This window comes from Arachis hypogaea, chromosome 2, assembly GCF_003086295.3.
Source record: "Arachis hypogaea cultivar Tifrunner chromosome 2, arahy.Tifrunner.gnm2.J5K5, whole genome shotgun sequence".
Classification (NCBI taxonomy): domain Eukaryota; kingdom Viridiplantae; phylum Streptophyta; class Magnoliopsida; order Fabales; family Fabaceae; genus Arachis; species Arachis hypogaea.
The window spans coordinates 11,988,606-12,006,659 of NC_092037.1; the positions used below are offsets into that span (position 1 = coordinate 11,988,606).

The 18,054-nt window shown below is 33.3% G+C and overlaps 1 protein-coding gene across 3 annotated transcripts; it reads right to left on the reverse strand.

Annotated features, from left to right (window-relative positions):
* Window positions 1-2,802: 2,802 nt before the first annotated feature.
* LOC112737770 (uncharacterized) lies at window positions 2,803-6,964 on the reverse strand. 3 transcript variants are annotated; one of them, XM_025787857.3, is made up of 5 exons: window positions 6,398-6,964; window positions 5,086-5,336; window positions 4,709-5,000; window positions 3,807-3,959; window positions 2,803-3,591 (listed from the first exon to the last, which is right to left on the reverse strand). In XM_025787857.3, exons 1-5 carry the CDS (start codon window positions 6,788-6,790, stop codon window positions 3,202-3,204), a joined length of 1,479 nt encoding a protein of 492 aa, XP_025643642.1. In that variant the 5' UTR covers window positions 6,791-6,964; the 3' UTR covers window positions 2,803-3,201. The 3 variants fall into 3 exon arrangements, with proteins under 3 accessions (XP_025643642.1, XP_025643659.1, XP_025643651.1); XM_025787874.3 differs by having other exon boundaries at window positions 2,803-3,482; window positions 6,398-6,944; XM_025787866.3 differs by having other exon boundaries at window positions 2,803-3,614; window positions 6,398-6,944.
* Between the last annotated feature and the right edge of the window lie 11,090 nt (window positions 6,965-18,054).

The window sequence follows — 18,054 nt, forward strand, 5'->3', positions numbered from 1 at the left end:
GGTAGTAACTTGGGAGTGAAGCAAGTTGTGGAGTAGTGAACTAATGATTGTAAGGGGGTGATTTTAAGCTTGAGAAATATTAACTGAATTTATATAATTATGATGAAGATAATAATGAATTACAATTGAGTGAAAGATGGGTTGAAAATGATGATGACCTTAAAGTGTGACAGTGATTAAAGCGATAGTGATGAGTTGTGATTGTTAGGATAGACGAGTAATTCCTATCCGAGCTATGTTTGTGAGTATAGACGAGTAATTCCTATTCGACGTGTAATGTCGAGGGTAGATGAGAAATTCCTATCCAAAAATAGACGAGTAATTCCTATTCGAGTCCTAGCCTGTGCATAGACGAGTAATCCCTATCCGGGTTATGGATGTGGCACCTACTTAGGTGGACGAGTAATGCCTACCCCGGTTTTGGTGAAACATCGGCATGGGTGGACGAGTAATATCTGTCCCGTATTGTGGTGTTCTGTCCACGGTTAGCTACTAGGACATGTCGGGATGGCTAAGTAACCGACAGATGAGACTCATCAGCCATAGGACAGGCATACATCATATACATATTATTTGAATTGCTTGCTTGTGATTATTTGGGATTGCCTACGTGATTATAATCTGCTATTTGCTATAGATGTTAGCTGTATACTTGTGAATTACTTGTGTTTGTTTTGTTTGCTTGTTTGTCTATGCGAATTCATCGAAGATGGAGGAACGGGAGAAAGGTGGAAAAGTTTAGAAGATAAGTTTAGTTAGGCTTAAGAACCCTTAGGAGACTACCCATTTATGGTTTTAGTTTAGCTTTTTAAGCTTTATATCTGAGTGTCGGCGTTCCAGGATTGTCTCTGGCATTCCCAGGACCTTATACCTTATATGCGTGTTACCTTTACCATGCTGAGAACCTCCAGTTCTCACCCCATACTATGTTGTGTTTTTCAGATGTAGGTCAAAAGGCACCTCGCTAGGCGTCTGGAGTTCTACTGCGAAATGGTTTCATTTTGGGGCTTATTTCTGATATTTTGATATGTATATGTATTAGACTCTCCTCTTGTGTATATTACTGCTTTACTTTTGTACCTCTTAGAGGTTTATGGAGAAACAGGATCATATGTATGTATTTTTGGACTTCGGACTGTGTATATATGTATGTAATTATCCTCCGGCCAGCCTTAACTTCACAGGCTGAGTTAGGAGCTTGTTATTTTATACCCTTGATCCTCTACTCTTATCTTTTGTACAAATTTTGTTAGTGAACTTTAGATTTCTTCGCATGCAAGTAATCTCGTTTTTTGAGTGTTGCGCTTTTTATTTTGCGATTTTGCTTTATCCATTTCTCAAGACTCCTCGTATACGGTATTCCTTCCAATATTATTATGTATATATCTTGTTTTTAGAGGTCGTACTACCATACCGCCTCTATTTTACGGCTTAAGCGTAAAGTTCTGTATGATAGGGTATTAAATGAACCGCTTTCAGCTCTAAGCATATCCGTCTCCTTATTGAAAAAGAACTGGAAAATATTATCTCCATGAGCCTTAACCCAAAATCCTCCAGTTGATTCCATATGGCGTTGAAAGCCCCTTCCATTGTCCCCGAACTAAAACCCTTATCCGCCGTCAGCCTCCCTACTAGACTCCGGAAACAATTCTCAATTTCTACTCTCACGTCCTCCTTTCCTAAACTTACCAATTCCTCCTCATTTGATAAAAAAATGTTGGGATTATGAGTCCTTCAAATCTCCTCTGACACCATTCAAAATTTCACAGGTGTGTTTAGGATTAGTAGATTGATCTCTCACTCTTAGATCCCTAGACACACTCACAAATTAAAAACTCTCACCCTAGTTGGCACACAAACCCTAGCATAGACCCTCAAATATTAGAAGGGCACTTAAATTCTTAGGACATCTGTTGGTTCCTATACTTTTTCATTAGCTAAATTCACTTTTTTATAAAATAAAACTAATTTTGAATCTGATACAAGTTGACTATTTAATGCCTATTTTTATTCGAAAAATTAAGAACCAAGTTGTCCTTTTCTAAAAGATGTTAGAGACTATTATCTCTTTATTTTATTAGAAACCACTATGCTATATTAAAGAACTTAAAGATTAGTCAATCAATTTTAATTTATTAGAAACTAATGTCATATGCAAAAGAAAAAGTATAAAAAACCAACTACAGAATAAGTCTATAAGCTAACTAAATCAACTCTTTTTTTATTTCTAATTTTAAAATTCGAAAAATTAAAGTATTAGAGGATTTATTTATTTATTTATTTGTAAAAAACCTATTTTTTAACTAGTTAGTTAAAATTAGCTTCACCCCTAGTTGGTTAGAGTTAGCTTCAACCCTAGTTAATTTCTTAACAGAAGACGGTTGGTTACACTTTCTGGAGACAGTCAAGGGCGAACAAAGTTCTGACTTCTGAGTAATCGCAAGTTAGCAGTGTGTTATTCACAACGCTAATTTATCACTTTTGTCCTCCTTATTTGACACTGCGAAAAGTGAAATTCTTCTACTCATATTTCTTAATTTCTTTGTATCTAACATTAATAATTTCTGTTGTTACTTTATACTTGTTATCTAACGAAACCTCGTAGAATTGAAAACTTTAGGTTTTACTCATGAGAGTGTATTTGGAATTCGATTTTGAGGGATTAGCTTTGCCCATTTTGATATTTTTCTTTCTAGAGATCAAAGTCAATTGCTAAATTTTGATTGGAAGCAGGGAACATGATAAACCAGTGTCCATAATCCCCACTCAAAATCTAATAGTGAGTGATACAAAAACAAACTATGATCAGAGGATAAATGCTACTGCCCTCTACCATCGATAAACTATCAATATAAACAATAACATATCACTGCTTAAGAAGCATTCATACAAAAATGAAGCCAAAAAATTGGTACCTATCAGGGGAAAAATAAAAAGCTCTGACTCACTAGTGCTTGGAGTATAGGTGCCTTTGACACCAAAGAAATATTGTTTGTGACAGGAATCGTAACAATTCAGTTAAAATGCTTTCTGAGCAGCTACCTCTCACGTGGCCATGTACTTTGCTCAAACAAATGCATTTAGATTAGTTATTGCAGTGTAACTTGGAGATTTACTCTCTATATGATTCAGATGGATGATGGAGAAGAATTACTTCACTAGGATGTATATAACGTATGATGTAACATTATCTGGAATTTATCATGCCGCCACATTACCGGGTATCTGTGGATGTTCAAGCTTAGGTAAGAGCTCGGAGGCGACCTTGTCATATGGGACATGGTTGAGATGGTTTGGATTGCCGTTACCGTTCATCATGTGTGACAAACATGTTATTTCCTGAGTTATGGCATTCTTCCCAAGTACATTGGTCCAGAATTTGGTATCTTTGCTGATGTTTGATGATTTTAATAAATCTTTCACATTTTCCAGTTTTGCTACATTCCTACCAGCACCACACCCCATGGCTGTTGCAGCACCCACTGCGTTTGCAATTGTTAATGTATTAACCAACGGCATATTATGTATATAACCATATGCAACAGCAGCAACAAAACTGTCTCCGCACCCAACAGTATCAATGACATCCACCTGATAAGAATTACGAATCTAGTCTGTTTGAATCAAGAGTAAGATGGAGAATAATAACAAATTATCACAAAACTTAAATGCAAGACTGACAAACATTATAACTTGATAACAAAAGGTGTAATAACAAACTAAATAGCAATGATGGAAGAAATCAAGATTTCCCAAAATGCTAGAATTTGAACAAAACAATTGAACACAAAATCAGAAGCTAATACCTTGAATGCAGGAGCACATGCTATATTTGATGCAGTTATTAGAATTGAACCATGAGAACCCATTTTTATAATCACCCATTTTGTGCGGATCCCTCTTTTGAGAAACTCCTGTCCTGCTAATATTGGATCTCCTAGGCCAGTTAAAGACTCAGCCTGTTGGGCAAACCAATCACGTGGAGACGTTAGCAAATTATATTTTTAAACAGAAGTTTGAAAAATAATTAAACAAGTTCTCAAGGAGATATCCACTTATTGAAATTATCTTCAATTTAGAATGCAATGCAAAAATGATATCACAATAACTTGCAAAGTTGCAATTGATAATTATACAAGTATTGCAAATTGCAATAGACTTGAATGAGGTAAACTATAACAAGGCAAAACTAGACAACGCTTTTTAAGATTACAGAATGACACTTTGGCATGCACAACAGAAAATTGAGCTGTCAATGAGGGAACAAAGGAATCCATCAATATATAAGTAGTGATACACAAGATGTACCCAAAAATAGGAGGGAAAAGAAAAAGATATTAGATATACAAACAATGCAGGCCCGTGTTAACAAGGAATGGATTTGGTAGAACATTTGCATAATGTAAAGCAGTTCCTGATTAACATAATACGAATATTAATTTTTTTTATTTCAGAATAAGAAACTGAAGATAGTGATAATATGGAGTCTTTGTCAGCATCCAAAAGAAAAGTGTAAAACATGATATAGCTCAGAAGATAGATATACAAGCAGAAGTAGAGTTCCCACAATTTATAAAGCAAAGAAAATAATGTTATACCACATCATACCCAAAACTGCAGAGCACGAGCTAAAAGCAATAACTAGAGTCAATCATAACAGTATTAAGGATATATGTTTTCTATATATGAGGAAAGTTATAATTGAAACCTCATCAGAAGTTAGAAGAAGAACATCACTCATTCTGAGAAACTGGTCAAGAGCTCTTTGTTCTTCTGCAGTTCCAGTGGAGAGACTCTTTCCACGTGGTCCAGGATCAAAGAATATCGATGTGCCGACATCAACAGCATAGTCCACTGCTGAGAGCAGTAAACTAGGAGAGAGCTCATCAAAGCCATATCCATTACAGAACAAAACCTTTGAATTTCTGATAGCTAGTTTTACTTCTCTCCTCAGTGTGCTCATCCAATGAAATGCAGGTTCCTTGCTAAAATCTGCTCGACTAATAGATAAAGGATGTTGACTTAGGCCCTTTGAAAACGAATGTTTAAGAATAAATAAAAGCATTAGAAGTAATTAAAGTTTACCTGCAAAAACCATGTCTTTGTAACGGATCAACAAGAACCCAGCATAGAAGTGTTTCAATAGATGCACTGGAGCAGTTCACAACATCAGTACTATTACTCATCTCAACCATACCAATGCCCTCATCATGAAGCACATCTAACAGAAACTTCCCATAGATTTCATTACCCACATGACCAATTGATACACAACTAAGTCCTAGCCTTGCAGCTGCTATTGCCATATTGCAGTTCCCACCAGCTTCCCAATATTTCTACACAAAAATACATAGGAAATATGTTTAATGAATGACAAAAACCAATTCCAGGAATGAAACTTATGCATTCCTTATTCAGATTATTAATTGATACTTGAGTCTTCGGGATTAGATGTGCATATTCTTGTACTACGATGGCTAGATAAAGGAATTCAAATCAAAATCAAGACAAAACCCTCTTTCTCTTTTTGGGGTTCATTGATCAGCTACTTGTGCAAATCCAAATAAGTTGCAGTGGTTATGTAAATCCCACAATGTTGACTCTAGCATTCTTGACATTACAAGTGGAATATGCCAGCAAACAGTTACTGATATTTTAATACCAGAAAGGAAACCAGCAGCTAATGCAACAAGTTAAGCAATTTCGGCATGGTATGATGGTTAGGTAAATTCCTTCTCGAAGTTGTGAGTAAAAAAATCTACAATTCAGATATTACACGTTGCAGGTAAAAGGTTTGCCACAGTCGCAACCCACTTCTATTTTGTACAATTGATGTTTGCTTTGCTCTAAAACAAGAAGTTTGCAAGTTAACTATTCCAACATTAGGTCTTAGACTTTATTGCTTTACTTGTTCTAAGAGGCATGCTGTTAGTTCCAACCAATGCTCTATCCTCAAAATTTCTTCTCCTTTTTATTATTTCACTTTCTTCTAAATTTCAATAGCAGCAACTCTATTTCTTTCACATAACAAAATCATGTACCTTCCTAACCATAAAGCTACAAACTCCCCCCCCCCCCCTTTTTCTAAAATAAAAAAAGTTTCCCATGCATATAGAGCATAACAATTTGTGTCACAACACAGACCCAAAATTTCGACGGAGTAAAATTACATGGCATAGCAGATTTTAAAAAAATAAAATAAAATAATATCACATGCAGGTTAGTCCCTGAAGCATCGAAAGATTGAAAAGAAAAAAACATTAATACAGAAAAGCAGAGACTCTAGACGCACACACACACATAAGAAATGAAATGAGAATCCACTGAAGTAAAGAAGAAATATTCTGAGGGACTAAAATGTAATTTTCCAGTAGTAAGAGATAGAGATAGAGAGAACCTTGTTGGGTGGAGAAGAGGCCAAGCGGTCCATGAAGGCCTTGCGTTCGTGAAAGGAAGGCGGGGGCAATTGGGGAACATTGAGAACTATATCAACGCAGAGGTTCCCAAGCGTGGAAACGTCGACGTTTTTGGCACTCCGAAACGTTCGGTAATCGTAGGATGGTGAAGGAGGAACGAAAAGAGGATGATTGTTTGCGACAGCGATTTGTACGGCACCCCTGTTGTTGGTGGCGAATAGCACGGAACGGCGTCGTTTTGGAGGAGAGAGAAGGTTTAGCGGTAGAGTCAACAACCCAGGGTTTGGGGTGGGATTGGAATTGAAGGAATGTGAAGGTCCATGAGAATGGTAGTTAGGGTTTGGGAAATTGAGGGCTTTGTGTGTGAGATGCATTCAGATTTTACAGAGAGAGAGAGAGAGAGAGAGAGAGAGAGAGAGAGAAATGGTTTCTGGTGTGTTTCGTTTGGGGAAAGCTTTGCTACTACAAACTACAAAGTACATACAAGAATAACGATTCTATGTTTGAAACGGTGGGTTCTTATGCCGGACAGAGTAATCTTGGTTTCTACTTTTTGTTAGATTTGGAGTTTGGATATTTTAAATTTTAAAATTTATTTTAAAAAATAAAATATAATTTAATCTTTTTTTATTATTTATTTTATAAATATGAGAAAAAAATATATAAAAGAATATCTAAAAATAAAAATTATATTTTATTTTTTAATAAAAATTTAAAATTTAAAGAGATTCAAATTCTTATACTTTTAAAATTTTATTTTGATGCAAAGACTTTTTAAGTGAATTATCAATCTCACTAATTTTAAATTCACTCTTATTTTATTTTTGTTATACTTTAAAAGTTAGTATTAATTTTGTTATCAATGACCAAATACCACCTGAACTAAAATAATTATATTTATATTAACTATATAAATAATCATCTAAAAACTAAATATATAAATTATTTTTTATTATCAATACATTAAAATTAAATTTTAAAATAGTTAATATTGCAATATAGTTCTTATGAGGTTAGTCAAGAGTCAAGATAGTAAGGTCTCTTTTGTTCAAATATATATATATAATTTACAATAATACTAAATGAGACTCAAGTAGTCAAGTGTTTTAATGCTAAGTTCAACTAATTTTTTAATTACGTAGTTTTTTTATTTTTATTTTTTTTATATGTTCCAATTTTTTTCTACTACTCTCTTCAAATCTTCTTTTCTTCCTTTTTCCTCTTCTTTTACATCATCATTCCTATTATTTTTTTTTTGTTTTTTGGTAATTCTCGATCTCTAAAAAAACAAGAAGATGAAAATAGAAAAATTGTATAACAAAAAGATGTAAAGAAAATTAAAAAAATAATTAAAAAAATACTACATTAAAAAAGGCATTTCTATATTCTTTTAAACAAAATTTGTGTATTTTTCAATTTTTTTTTTAGTTTTATACATAACTTAGCGATTTTTTATTTCATTTTTTAGTTTATCTTTTTTAACAATAAACACAAAAACTTTTTTAAAAAAATACATAACTTTATAAATAATAAGAAAATTTTTCCTGAAAAAACAAAAAAGAAGAATAATAAGGAGGAAAAAAAAAGATAACATTAATAAAGATATTTTTGTATTTTTAGTTTTATTCATAATTTTATAAACTTTGTTTTTATTTTTTATTTATTCCTTTTGACAATAAATGCAAATTTTTTTGTAAAAAATATGTAATTTTATAAACAATAAAAAAGAAGAAATAAGAAGAATAAAAAGTCTGTTGTAAAATAAAAGATATATAAAATAAAGATGTATAAATAGAAGACTCTAATATTAAAATAATTAGCTCAATAATAATTTATATATATATAATAATATTATATGTTGTAATATATATATATAGAAAGGAGTATAAAAAGTAAAAAGAGAGAGAATAGCATTTGCTTTTATTATTGCTATGTGTATAAAGGGAGAGAGAATAATATTCAGTTGGAGGCTTAACCTCCTTTTATAGATACATAAGGTCAAATATTCAAAGCTCCATTTATTATCATTTTGGCTTGGGAGCTTCATTTCTCATAGGAAAAATGGGCATCCACGTCCTTTTAGACTTATCACAACACTCCCCCTTGGATGCCCATTTTAAGATTATGCCTCATTAAAACCTTACTAAAGAAAATCCAGTGGGAAAAACTTTAGTGAAGGAAAAAGAGTACAAAATCCTTTAGTGATGGGGACTACCTCATTAAAAACCTTGTCAAGAAAAATCCAATGGAAAAAAAACCTTGACCAAGGGAAAAAGAGTACAGTCTCCCCCTCTTGCCGACATCATTTAATGTCTCAAAAAATTGGCGCATCCCAATCTCATGTACCAATCTTTTAAAGGAGGACTTTGGGAGTGACTTTGTAAATAAATCTGCCAGATTGTCACTTGAACGGATCTGTTGGACATCAATGTCCCTTGATTTTAAAGATCATGAGTGAAGAAGAATTTGGGAGAAATATGCTCTGTTCTATCATCTTTGATGTATCCACCCTTAAGTTGAGCAATGCATGCTGTATTATCTTCAAACAGGACAGTTGGAGCTATCTTATGATCAATCAGTCCACATGATGACAGAATATATTGAACCAGACTCCTCAGCCAAAAACACTCGCAACTAGCTTCATGAATTGCCAAGATTTCAGCATGATTAGAGGAGGTTGCTGCTATCGTCTGTTTCGTGGACCTCCATGATATAGCTGTACTACCATACGTGAACAGGTATCCTGTTTGAGATCTCCCTTTATGTGGATCAAACAAGTATCCGGCATCTGCATAGCCAACTAGGTTTGACTTGGATCCATAGGGATAAAACAATCCCATATCAACCGTTTCATGAAGATATCGAAAAATTTGTTTGATTCCACTCCAATGTCTTCTGGTTGGAGAGGAACTATACCTTGCTAGTAAATTCACCGCGAATGATATGTCAGGTCACGTATTATTAGCAAGATACATTAAAGCTCTAATGGCACTAAGATATGGTACTTCAGGACCAAGGATATCTTCATTTTCTTCTTTAGGACGGAATTGATCCTTTTTCACATCCAAAGATCTTACGATCATTGGGGTACTTAATGGATGTGACTTATCCATATAAAATCTCTTCAAAATCTTCTCTGTGTCTGTTGTTTGATGAATAAAGATCCCATTTTTTATATGCTCGATTTGCAGGCCGAGGCAAAATTTAGTTCTTCCAAGATCTTTCATCTCAAACTCTTCTTTTAGAATTTTTATAATTGTTGGAATCTCTTCAGGAGTCCCAATGATATTTAAATCATCAACGTACACAGCAATTATAATGAACCCAGATGTAGTTTTCTTTATGAAAACACATGGGTAGATATCATCATTCTTAAATCCATTTTTGGCCAGATACTCAGTAAGACGATTATACCACATTCGTCCAGATTGCTTTAGACCATATAAAGATCTTTGCAATTTGACTGAGTATAACCCTTGCGAATATTCATTGGATGGTTTAGATATCTTCAGTCCTTCAGGAACGTTCATATAGATATCCCGATCTAATGAGCCGTATAAATAGGCTGTTACCACATCCATTAAATGCATATGCAGATAAACTGACCAAATAACGCAATGTTATCGCATCCACTACAGGGGAATACGTTTCTTCGTAATCTATACCGGGCCTTTGTGAAAAACCTTGTGCTATAAGTCGAGTTTTGTAGCGCACAACTTCATTTTTCTCATTTCGTTTTCTCACAAATACCCATCGGTATCCAACAGGTTTTACATCTTCTGGTGTACGGACTACAGGTCCAAAGACTTCACGTTTTGCAAGTGAGTCTAACTCAACCTTCATGGCTTCTTTCCATTTTGGCCAATCATTCCTTAGTCGACATTCTTCGACTGATCTTGGCTCAAGATCTTTATTTTCATGCATGATATTCAATGCCGCATTATATGCAAATATTTCATTGACAATTGTCTTATTTCGGTCCCATTTCTCTCCTATAAAGACATAATTTATCGAGATCTCGTTATTTTCACAATTTTCAGGTACCTGAATGTCTTCTGGCGTTAACATTATATCAAAATTTTGGACAACTGCAGGTGTCTCTACTATGTCTTTTTCAACAGGAATATTATTTACCTCTTTTCTCTTTCAATGATTTTTGTCTTTGGAACCGACAGGCCTGCCACGCTTCTGGCGTGAATTTGCTTCAGTGGCTACTTGTCCTACTGGGACATCAATTCGAATTGGAGCATTTTTCGCTGATATATAAGATTTGGTTATCCTCTTTGTATCGGAAAATGCATCAGGCAATTCATTTGCTATTCTTTGCAAATGTATAATCTTTTGAACTTCTAGTTCACATTGCCCTGATCGAGGATCTAAATGCATCAACGATGACACATTCCAATTAAGTTCCTTTTCAGGAAGCTTCTTCTCTCCCCCTAATGTTGGAAATTTTTATTCATCAAAATGACAATCCGCAAACCGGGCTTTAAATACATCTCCAGTTTGTATCTCAAGATACCTCACTATAGAGGGAGAATCATATCCAACATATATTCCCAATTTTCTTTGGGGTCCCATTTTGATGCGATTAGGTGGTGCAATGAGAACATATATCGCACACCCAAATATTCTTAAATGGGAAACATTTGGCTGCTGGCCAAAAGCTAATTTCATAAGAGAGAACTGATGGTAACTCGTTGGCCTCAAACAAATAAGTGCTGCGGCATGTAAAATAGCATGCCCCCAAACCGAAGTTGGGAGATTTGTTCTCATAAGTAAGGGTCTAGCAATTAATTGGAGGCGTTTAATAAGTGATTCTGCTAACCCTTTTTGTGTGTGAACATGAGCTACTGGATGTTCAACACTTATACCATTAGCCATACAATAAGTATCAAAAGCTTGGGAAGTAAATTCATCAGCATTATCAAGACGAATTGCTTTGATTGGATTTTCTGGAAATTGTGCTTTTAATCGAATAATTTGAGCCAATAATCTCGCAAACGCCAGGTTGCGAGAAGATAATAAGCACACATGTGACCATCTCGAAGATGCGTCTATTATGACCATAAAATATCTAAAAGATCCACATGGTGGATGAATAGGTTCACATATATCACCTTGAATCCTTTCTAGGAATTCAGGGGACTCAAATCCAATCTTTACTGGTGATGACCTTAAAATTAACTTTCCCTGAGAACATGCAGCACAACAAAATTCACTAGTTTTAAGAATCTTCTGGTTCTTTAGTGAATGTCCATGAGAGTTTTCAATAATTCTCCTCATCATGGTTGTTCCCGGATGACCCAATCGGTCGTGCCAAGTTATGAACTCATTTGAGCTAGTAAACTTCTGGTTTACAATGGCATGTGATTCAATTGCACTAATCTTGGTATAATACAACCCAGATGAAAGTGAGGGTAATTTTTCTAATATAACTTTCTTATTTGAATCATGAGTTGTGATACATAAATACTCATGATTTCTCTCATTCATCGTCTCAACATGATATCCATTTCGGCAAATATCTTTGAAACTCAACAAGTTCCTCAGAGACTTGGTAGATAATAGTGCATTATTTATTATAAATTTTGTTCCTCCAGGAAACAAAATTATAGCTCTTCCGGAGCCTTCTATCACATTGCCTGAACCAATAATAGTATTAACATATTCCTCTTTTGGCACAAGATGGGTAAAATATATATCACTTTTGAGAATAGTGTGCGAACTTGCACTATCCGCAAGGCATACATCTTCATTACATATCCTTGCCATTCTCTTCAAAAACAAATAATAATAAAATGAGTAGTATGCACAGTTAAATTGAATACTTGATCAGAATTATTTTTCTAAGAAACACTGTACATAAAATAATGTCATACTAAAATTTTATTTTAAAATTTGACACATTTAATAATTTCAAAATTCATAAACATTAATATTTCATTATTTATGTACATCACATTTGAAACTTAAATACATAGAAATAAAACTTAACAATAAGTTCTTTACATTATTTATTTACATAGATACTTCACAATTCCACATATTAAACTATTCCATCATTGATCAAATGACCAATATTTCCTTTAGGATCCTCAAAGAAATCAGATATATCATAATGAGTGGTGGAGTTCTCAGCATCATTTGAAACAAAATTTGTTTCCTTTCCTTTGTCGTCCTTTTTCAAAGATACCTGGTAAAGATCGACTAGGTGCCTTGGGGTACGACAGGTACGTGACCAATGGCCCTTTCCACCACAACGGAAACACTTATCCTCTGTTGATTTATTCTGCCCGATATTCCTTTCTTTATCCCACTTCTGGTGAGATCCTCTCTTTTGAACATAATTTTTCTTATTATTAAAACCTTGCCATTTACCTCTTTTGGGGTAATTTGCCACATTTACTTTAGGAAATGGGGCAGCGCCAGATGGACGCGCTTCATGATTTTTCAATAACAACTCATTGTTGCGTTCAGCAACAAGAAGGCAAGAAATTAACTCAGAATATTTTTTAAACCTTTTCTCTCGATACTGCTGCTGCAGAAGCACATTCGAGGCATGGAAGGTTGAAAAAGTTTTCTCCAACATATCATGATCAGTTATTTTTTCCCCACACAATTTCATTTGTGAGGTCATTCGAAACATTGCAGAATTATATTCATTTATAGATTTAAAATCTTGTAAACGCAAATGCGTCCATTCATATCGGGCTTGAGGAAGTATCACCATTTTCTGATGATTATCCCTTTCTTCAAGGTCTTTCCAAAGATCTGCAGGATATTTTAATGTAAGAAATTCATTTTTCAATCCTTCCTCAAGATGACGACGAAGAAAAATCATGGCTTTAGCTTTATCCTTCTGGGATGCATTATTTTCAGCTTTAATGGTATCTCCAAGATCCATTGAATCAAGATGGATTTCAGCATCTAGTATCCATGATAAATAATTATTTCCAGATATATCAAGAGCATTGAATTCAAGATGAGAGAGTTTCGACATAATGAAAAATTGTTACTTGAGTCTTCTTAAAAATTTGATCAGAGTCTCGTGCTGATAACGTGTTGTAAAATAAAAGATATATAAAATAAAGATGTATAAATAGAAGACTGTAGTATTAAAATAATTAGCTCAATAATAATTTATATATATATAATAATATTATATATTGTAATATATATATATATATATATATATATATATATATATATATATATATATATATAGAAAAGAGTATAAAAAGTAAAGAGAGAGAGAACATCATTTGCTTTTATTATTGCTATGTGTATAAAGGGAGAGAGAATAATATTCATTTGTTGTTGTTGTGTGTAAGATTGACGGAGGCTTAACCTCCTTTTATAAATACATAAGGTCAAATATTCAAAGCTCTATTTATTATCATTTTAGTTTGGGAGCTTCATTTCTCATAGGAAAAACGGACATCCACGTCCTTTTGGACTTATCACAACAAAGCCAAATAATTTTTAATTGTTAAGAAATTTCATTGGAACGGTTAAGAAATTTGGATGCTATTTATTTCTAATAACTTTTAATTAGTTTTGAAATTTTTTGTGTCACAATTAAAAAAAATTATATTACAGTTAAAAAAATTTGGTATTATTTTTTTGATAAATTTTATACAATTAAAATTTTTTTTTCTCGTTTCAATTTCTCATAATTCTTCTTATTTCACCATCCTAAAAAGAAAAAAAGACAAGAAAAAGAAAAAAATCAAATGAAGAAGAAGAAATAAAAAAAGTGCAATAATTTTATTAGGTTTTAGATGTTTTTTTGCAATGATTTTAATATTTCTTTCAGTTAGATTTTGAATGTTCTATTTTATTATGTATTATATGTATATTTGTAATAGTTTTGGATAATCCTTTTTGTTATACTTTGAATTTTTTGTTGTTATGTGTATTTTTTTTAATAAAGGACGCTATTGTGGTAGCCGCTACGAGATCCGCCTCTATCAAAAAAAGGAAGGGTGATAGGGAGGCACACAATGCTGCAGAATTAATGGTAATAAAAAAGGCACATAAAATATTGCAGAAATGATTATGGCAAGAAGTGCATGACGCTGCAAAATTGATGATCAGTGGCGCGCAATGGCATAATGCAGTAGAATTTTTGCCTGGCTCCTGCCTCCTTTGTAAGCCAGTTGAAGGCGTGATCGTTGGATGGGTCACGGTCACATGCATTGGTGTTACGGCCCCCTCACACCTACCGTCGTCGTCTTCTCCTCATTTGTTCAAGTTTTTTTATTTATTTTTATTTTTTTATTATATGGTTACATCAAATCATAAGAATCATGTGTCAAATTATACATTTTTTAATAAAAATTAAATTATTGGATGATCATAGTTGCTTCTTCTGTTTATTCATCTTCTTCTTCTATTTTAATGGTCTATTTAGGATGGTCATTTTAGTAGGTATGCGGATGGTTATTTTAAATTTTATGTAGATGATTATTTTGACTGGACATAAAGTGGTTATCGGGTTACTTTTTGATTGTATAGCCATATATATATATATATATATATATATATATATATATATATATATATATATATATATATATATATATATATATACTTAGTTTTCTCTCCGCATGACTTGTTCCTTTTGACCCTCCTAGAGGCTTATGGAGAGACAGGATTTTGTTTACGTAAATTTGGGCTTTGGATATGTATATATATGTGTAAATATTCTCCGGCCAGCCTTGACTTCGCGGGTTGAGTTAGGAGCTTGTTATTTTGAATCTTTGGCCCTCTATTCCTACTTTTGTTATCTTATACTTGATAGCTATAGTTTTTCTTAGTACGCAAGTTAACTCGTTTTTTTAAGCATTGCGCTTTTATTCCGCAATTTTTATTTCATCTAATCTTCAAGACTCCTAGTTTATTATATTCTTTCTAATATTATATGTACACATTTTATTTTAGAGGTCGTAATATCACACCACCTCTATTTCACGGTTTTAGCTTTAAGTTCCGTGTGGTAGGGTGTTACACTACCTCATCATTGTCTTCCGCGTCTGCAGCTCCTAGTAGCTCAGCTGCCCCCTCTACGCCCTAAACTGCTAAGCTACCTCCTCTTGCCTTCACCACGCGTGTCAGTGTTCGAGTCTCATGATGCCCAACAGCCCGTGCCACTACCGGCTCAACTCAAGGGGCAACAGGGGCTTCTCCTAGCTGACACACATGCGCCCTCGCCGCCGCCGCACTTTCCTGGCCAGTTCATCGTCCTTTTCTCCGGTTTATTCCAACCCCGGTCACGCAGCAACCGTCCCTCATCTTGTGATCTGGTCATCGTACAGCTTGTGAGCTAGCCGCCGTTACTCATTCTTCATCAGAGGAGGTTTGTGCTTCTTCATCCCTAGAGACCGTAGCCCCTAACTCCCGAAGATCTCCAGGCGCAGAGGCTTCCACAGCTGGTGAAACGAGACCTTGCTGATGCACGTTTCCCCAATCCGCTTGCTTCAATACCGACCCGGAGCAGACCCGACCCGAGATCTCCAAGGAAGGCCCATGATGTGCGTTTCCTCCAGCGTGCTTTGTTGCTTCGGGTCTTTGCCCATCAAGTACCAGCCTTTATTGCAGCACCTAAATTTGTTTAGGGGTCCCTTGTATGTTCAATTACAGCCGGCCTTATTTCTCCCCTGCCTGGCTCAATAGGATTGCAACCATAACCCCAGAAAATAGTCAGTTCAAAATCCACTTCATTATTCACCTCATATCACACAGAATTTGCCATGCTTTCAATATCACCTTATTAAATTGATAAGTTACCAATTTTAATTGATTGTGTCTTAAATTTTCATAACTCCACTCATTTAAAATTATTTCTGAATTTACCAATCTAGTCTCATCTTTAACCTCCTCTCGAAGCACCTCGATAACCACTTCAGCTACCTGATTTGAATTGCTTGTCAAATTTGTTGGCCTTGACAACGTTATAGCTACATTATCACAGAAATTTGTAGATATATTTTTCTGGTGTTCACAACTATCCCTTCTATTCCTCATCATTTCCATCTTATTTTTTTTTTAATTTAAAACTTTCATGTAATATTTAAATCTATTTGATTTATTAACATTATTTATCCTAAAATTCATCTCACAACATAACATGTTATTTATATTGGACACTACCTATAATTTCAGTCATCGGTTGACAAGTGTTCATGTGATTATGCCTCTCATAAATTGTCGGAAACTGGAATGTGAATGCAAGAATCCATTTTCAGGAATTTTTTATTTTTAAAATTGAAAGTAGTCTATTCAAGTGCTGGCTTCTGAAAATTTATTAATTAATTAAGTTAAATTAACATCCCTCTAAAACGACATATTGAAAAAGAAAATGTTTGAATGGAACTCAACTTACAAATGTGGCTACAAATCAACCCAGTTAAGGAGAATAAGTGAACGTATTTTATTATGTGACACATTATAGAAAGTGACAAGATGCCACCTATAAATATAAGTACAACTGAAAATAAAGTCGATGTATCTTAATAAAAGAGATTCCAATATACTAGGAAAAATAAATTGTACTAATTAAATTGCAAGTAATTCATATTCCAAGTTCCCCAATAAAGCCTCATATTCCATAGAGTTTTGACCAGCACCACTAGCAAGTCTTATAAAGTGACAAGATATTAAACTCAACAAAATACTTATTCAAAAAATTATTAGTTTGATTGATTTTCAATCAAAATATAACAACATATTTATCATTTCCTTAACTGAAAATTTAAAAAGTAATACATGACATAAAAAAGTATATTGTTTGATAAAAAAAGAACTATTAAACTTAAATATTTCAGATATGTCAACTACCTTAATCTTAATATAAAGAGTTTAAGATTCTTTATTCTCTTTGTGTATTCTAATTAAACCCATAAAAAAAGAAAAAAAAAGTTTGGAATTTAATAACTTTTATTAATTTATTTTAATAAAAAAGAAAGACAAATTTTGTGGTGTCTATGATTTTGGTGTCGAAATTGCCGAACTTATCTTTTATGGTAAGATTTAAATATTAAAAAATTTATTTACTTTTATATTTTTTAATTTAAATATTAACTTTTATTTCTTTTTAGTAAATTAGGCAAATATATATAAGCACTATAGCATGCACATAAAAAAACATTTGCATTCAAATGCAAAATTATTTTTTAATGTAACTTTTGATTCAGCTTATCAAAATATACCTGAATAAAATTAACCAAACAGGCCAATGCAATTTAATAAAGGTAAATTCTATAATCTCTATAACTTAGTATTTAACTTATTTTTGTATGATCAATTTTAAAGATTTAATAATTATTTATTTTTATATTTTAAAATTAAATATTAATTTTTAATTTTTTTAATAAATTAAGAAAATACTTTTAGATACTATAATAATCACCTTTAACAAAATCTTAGTCAAATGATCAAATCTGTTTTTTTTTTTTTTTTTTTAAACAGGAATTAAACCTGTTTATATACCCATAAAGTTGGTCATTTAATAAGCACATCCATTTACTTTTATGATTTTCCATCCATATAAGAATATATTCCCCATAAGCAGACCCAATATGATGACCATACACTAAAAGGAATCATATCTATGACATAATTGCCTTCTCTTTAC